The 6,012-nt window shown below is 35.1% G+C and overlaps 1 protein-coding gene across 1 annotated transcript in view; it reads left to right on the plus strand.

Moving 5' to 3' along the window:
• Nucleotides 1-4,324, plus strand: part of LOC105169483 — an 8,219-nt gene extending 3,895 nt beyond the window's left edge. The window contains exons 6-11 of the mRNA XM_011089876.2: nt 7-481; nt 1,171-1,611; nt 2,128-2,322; nt 3,217-3,273; nt 3,773-3,835; nt 3,914-4,324. Coding sequence (XP_011088178.1) covers nt 7-481; nt 1,171-1,611; nt 2,128-2,322; nt 3,217-3,273; nt 3,773-3,835; nt 3,914-3,997 — 1,315 coding nt within the window. The 3' untranslated portion in view covers nt 3,998-4,324. The remainder of the gene's footprint in view (nt 1-6; nt 482-1,170; nt 1,612-2,127; nt 2,323-3,216; nt 3,274-3,772; nt 3,836-3,913) is intronic.

The following is a 6,012-nucleotide window of genomic DNA, read 5'->3' on the forward strand; positions in this document are numbered from 1 at the left end:
TAACCAGCCAATTGGAAAGGTTGTCAGCGAAAGAGCCAGTGATACCTTCAGGCGTCATTTTGAATACCTTCCATACAACAGGAATGATAAAGAGAGTGTGGTTAGTATATTGCAGAAACGTGAGACCAGAGCAAACCTCCCCTGTAGTCGTGCATCAAGGAAAAACTTTTCTTCTTTACCAAGAAAATCTCAGTACTTCTATTCCAGGTCATTGTCTGCTGCCAAAATGGGATGTTCTGCATGGCCTAAATTACACCCTCTTCCTATTACGGGTACTGCACTGAGAGATGAAAAAAGAAACTTTCGTCCAAGACAGTTTGAGTACCATCCATCAGACTCAAGCCTCATGGTTTTTGGGACATTGGATGGTGAAGTTGTTGTTATAAACCATGAGAGTGGGCAAATTGTTAGTTATATTCCATCACTTGGAGCTATGAATAGCATCCTGGGATTATGCTGGCTGAGAAAGTATCCATCTAAGGTACGTCACAACTTTATGTTCCCGAAACTTAACTGTTTAATTGCTTCATGGTCAAGCTACAGTTAACAGCTAATTGACTTTAAATGCCACTGGATCTAAATTCTTGACTGATATTCTTTGTAATCACTTGTGAGTCATTTGCATCATAATTAAACTGCGGGTGGCGGGTGCTATGCGGTCCATGTGCTTGAAAGCAAGGATGCATGAACTGTAATTCCTAATCTTCATTACAATTTAGCATCCAATGGTACTATCAGATAAAATACACTGTATAATTTTAAATTTTATCCGAAATTTTCAGCAGTATATAGAGTAAAATCTGATGAGTTATGCCTATAGTTCTTGTTACGCTCCATTTGATTTCCTAATGCAAAGTAATCCTAGTGTCTGAATTTGTCTTGTTTCGGCATCAACCCTTTTCAAAAGTCCCTGAAGCCTGTCATAAATACATGTGAAACCTTAGTTGTCCTGGTCAATACCCTTTTTGTATGGTTTGAAAATTTTCCTTATTTTGTGTTGTCATTATGACATAGTATGATCTACAACTGGGAAATCTTTATATGGTGATACTTTTTCTGCTAAATATCCTTGATCAGAAATTTTGGCTGGCTGCAAACTGAATCCATGTTTGAAGTGTCCATATTTCTAATTTTGTTCCCTTCTTACCCTAATAAATTGCTTCATTTCAGCTCATTGCTGGTTCTGACAATGGATCGCTTAGATTGTACGACATACAACATATACCTACAACAAATAGAAGACTGTATCACAGTTTTGGTTCTGTCACCTTTGATGAGTTTGACCAGTTGACATCTGTTCATGTCAACTCAACAGATGAACTATTTCTTGCAAGTGGATACTCAAAAAATGTTGCTTTATATGATATTAACAGTGGGAGACGTTTGCAAGTTTTTGCTGATATGCATCGAGAGCATATCAATGTAGTCAAGTTTTCAAACCACTCCCCATCTCTTTTTGCCACTTCATCTTTTGATCAGGACGTTAAGATGTGGGATATAAGACAAAAGCCAAACCAACCTTGTTATACTGCTTCAAGCTGCCGAGGGAATGTGATGGTCTGCTTTTCCCCAGATGATCATTATCTTCTTGTTTCAGCTGTTGATAATGAGGTAATTTTCACATTTTCTACCAGAGGAATTGGAGTTTCTTTTGAACTTGATGCCTTTATTCTTACGGTAAGGTTGCATGCAATTTTAAAGAGACAAGGATTGAAGTGTATAGTTCTTGTTTGCTACTGGATTATTCTGCAAATGGATTGACAATCATTCAGTTTGATGGCATAATTAGGTGAAGCATTAAGGATCATGCCATATCTGTGTGGCCGATATATGGTTGTTTGAAATAATTTCTATGACAATTGAGCTTGAATGAGTTGAGGATATAACGCGGCTTCATTACTAAAATTAAAAGAAAAAGTAATGGAGCAAGAATCGAAGGCATATATGTGATAGTTAAAATGATGCATATTGAAGAAAAATTGCTACTTGTGGAGTGGAAAATTTAGTGTCTATAATGTACCAAGTTATCCCACAAGCACTCAGATACATGCACAAACAACAATAGCACACTTATACATGCATAATTTGTGCTAACTTATGAGTAAAAGTGAAATAAACTTTTTCCAGGTAAAACAGCTACTTGCTGTTGATGGAAGGCTTCATCTGGATTTTGGTATAGCTTCTACTGGAAGTTCCCAGAACTATACCCGCTCTTACTACATGAGTGGAAGAGATTATGTAATAAGTGGAAGTTGTGATGAGCATGTGGTCCGCATTTGTTGTGCTAATACGGGGAGGCGACTCCGGGATGTATCATTGGAGGTCTGTTGACTTTTCTTCCCTTTTCTCACCAGTTCTTTTGGTCATGTATGTTCATGCGTGATATTGCTACACAGGGGCATTTTTTTATCACTGTGATTGACATGAAACATGGGAATTGAGGAATTAAAATGCCCTAAGATTTAGGATGTGAATTCCAACATTCTGTAAGATGAATTAGAAGGTGGTTGTGGTTTTCTTTTCACTTTCATTTTCTCCTTATCATGGCTTGGGGAAGGAATAAATTGAGGCTTCATCTTTCTATGCTATATGGCTTATCCTGGTTCATATTTATGAACTGAAAAAATGTAGGTCAAGAGATATTTCTTTTGACTGAAATTTGAAGGAAATATGTAAGATAATTTGCTTCAATAGATCAAAGGTCGTGTTGCATGTCATGGAACAATGTGAAGGAATATAAGTTAAGAATTCAAGTTTCAGTAACTGGTATAGAATCAAGTATTATATCTCTCTCCTCTCTGATAGTAACCCTTTAGATAGGTGGTTATTATATGTTGTACTAGAACAGAAACAATGTGAGCACTTGAGCCTTTGGTATGCAACTTAATGTATAACTGAAAGTTAGTAAAAATTTTATGCTAAACCTAGAAGGTTGGTATCAACCTAGCAATTAGCATTTACAAGGCATGGCATATGATTCTCCTACATAAATCATGCTTGTAGATAGTGTACCTCAGCATTTAGAAAAATGGAGAGGGTGAATCTACAAGAAGGTGATTTGGATTGGCTGTCAAGTACCTAGTGGTGTTCACAGGTTCCAGAGTGCATGACATTTCTTTTGTTGTTCACTATCATGTTTTGCATCATATTGTTGTCTTCGTCATCATCTTCGTTGTTATCATTTGATCATCTATGTACTGTGGTCTTATTCTTCAGGGTAAAGGTGCAGGGGCATCAATGTTTGTTCAATCTTTGAGAGGTGATCCTTTCAGGGTAATTTTCTGATCGAATTTTACTTGCTGTTACTTTCTTGCTTAACATAATACAGGTGTACCCTTCCAACTCTTAAGGTCAACATAAGATAATTATTTTCATTACTTTATAATATTTACATTAGAGAATGCAACACTTCTTATCCTTGGTAGTTTTTTGACTAGCTTGTGAAATAGTTAAGTAATGTGTTTTTGTTTCCTCTGTGTTAGCTTGTTGCAAAGGTGTTGAATTGAGTTACATGTCAAGCTTCTGTGTTGTTATTACACAAGTTCTTTTGATGAAAATGGTATAACAGAGGGTTAGCTTGTTAGTTATGTGACATTACTGAAGTTAATCTCCGTTTACCTTTTGTGGTGAAAGTGAACAATTTTGAAGAATTTGCATAATTCATGATGTTTTCTCTGACTTTACCTTAACAGGATTCTAAAGCCACTACACACTGTCATGGCCATAAAGCTAATATTTCTCTTACGATAATCATTTATTCTCTTTATTACAGGATTTTCACATGAGTATCTTGGCAGCTTATATACGTCCAAGCTCAAATTCAGAGATTGTAAAGGTATAGATCGCACCTAGGATGATCCTTTCTTTTTGGATCTGTTGTCTAGCGTATCTGACATTTTCAGCATACTTGTAGGTCAATCTTCTGGCGTCCAATGACCATGGTAAATCACATTGTTACACACAACAAACTCACTCGGTTACTGGCATGGGAGGTTGAGTGTATACTAGATTGTACATTCTGTATGTATATATATATATATATGATATGTTGATGTATATGTATATATTGTTTTCTCCAATACAAGCCTAAGGTTATTGTTTGTAAGTTTAATTTTAAGCTCTATGCTTTAGCATGTTCATTCCTGAACTTTTATGCCTTCTTGAGTTTGGAATTTCGGCTTTGGACAGCATTCTCTCTTGTTGGCCTGGTTTGATGTTTTCATATTTGCACATAATGATGACTCCACCAATGTGAGGGTTCATTCTCTGCATTACAGATTATATTATAATGTATATATGCTGTGGATTTCCAGATAACTGATCATAGTATTGGCATCTTAGCTATGGGATTCATTGTTGTTTCAGTTTTCTGGTCTTTTGTGGTTGGAATTTTATTTCCACAAAACGTTATTTGCAAGTATCTAACATATTGCAATACTTTTGAATGCAAATATTTAAGGTATAACTTATAATAATTTCAAGAGAAGGAGATACATTAATTAACTCTGTTTAGCAGCAGCCGTGCTGCATCAATTAGTGTTCAATAAACCTGGGCACAAACATATAAGCAGCACTGCAGCATGGTGTGGCAATCTTTACATGCATCCGTAGATATGATGAGAGTGTTCCAATATATTTTAACTGCTATAAATTATTGGTTTTTTCAACGTGCACGTGTCATGTACGCAAAAACCGCAGTGCAGAAGTATCTAGTAGCTTTTGTGAGTTGGAATTGAGGCTTGTGAATTCCTGACATTCAAAAACCAAGTTGGGAAGATTGTACTATTCAATGTTTGTCTAGTGATATTTTTAAAGTAGTAGTCGGATTTTGAGCCCACAATTTATCTCTTAATTTGAGTTTCTGTTTCTTCTCTTGGTTTTTGGTTTTGGTCCAAGGCTTTTAACTGCAGTTACTTTTGTAGTATTCTAGAACAGAAATCTCAGTACAGGTACCTCAACCAAAGTAAAAATGCAAAAATTATAATTTGAGGAGGTTGAAAACAATGTTTTACGTTTCAATAATGACCCTCCAACCAATGTTTTTCAGATGGTAATATAATAAATTCAAACAGGAATATTGTGTAATAAATTAGTGAGATGTTAAGTGGTTAATGCAAATTGCAATGGCACCCACCATGAAGTCTATTACCATGCCCGTGTGAGTGTCATCTTTGCATGGAATGGAGAATTGAACCTTAAACCAGATTAATTACAGGTAAATCTTTTATTTATATATATAACTTAAACATACATCCAGAACCTTCCTTGGCAATTGATAATTTAAATTCGGAAATGCATCGGATCTAGCAAGCACTCCTCTCCAGTTGGCGCTTACAGACAAAACTCTTCTATGGACAAAATATGAGTAATCACACCACCTTGTTTGGGTGCATGCATTCATTCATTCGTAAACCGCCTGTATCATCAAAAATCTTTTCTCTCCTTCATTTTAGGCTTCTACAACCCCCACCCGTATTTCATTCACGGTGGACTTATTTCTAAATTACATGTTATAATTCTTGATTTTTAAAAAGGAATACATATAAATGTATTAATTCATACTCGAATTTCATTTTTTGGTTGCATGCATGTAATCAAATGTATTACATCATTACAGTTTCATATAAAACCTCACTTTATTTAGACTACTTTAGACATATATTTTTAAACAATAATTATTTCACGTACTAAATATGCAGCAAGAGTCTTGCCTCCTCCATGTTTCTGGTCTTTTTTCTTACAATTATTAGCTTGATTGTTTGTATATTTTCATTTTCAAGTTTTGAAATGATAATTAAAGTGAAAATGCATGCTCTTATGAATATATTGATTTGATATCATATTTTAATATAAAATATATTTTTATTAATTAATCTGAATATATTGTCATCTTACCCGAAAATCTATACAAAATTCACATACACATTTTCTGATTAAAACTTGAAACTAAAAGTGAACACGTACCCCCCCCCCCAACCTCATTCTCACCCACAACGTTCTTTAAAGCATTCA

Source organism: Sesamum indicum, linkage group LG8 (assembly GCF_000512975.1).
Source record: "Sesamum indicum cultivar Zhongzhi No. 13 linkage group LG8, S_indicum_v1.0, whole genome shotgun sequence".
Taxonomy (NCBI): Eukaryota; Viridiplantae; Streptophyta; class Magnoliopsida; order Lamiales; family Pedaliaceae; genus Sesamum; species Sesamum indicum.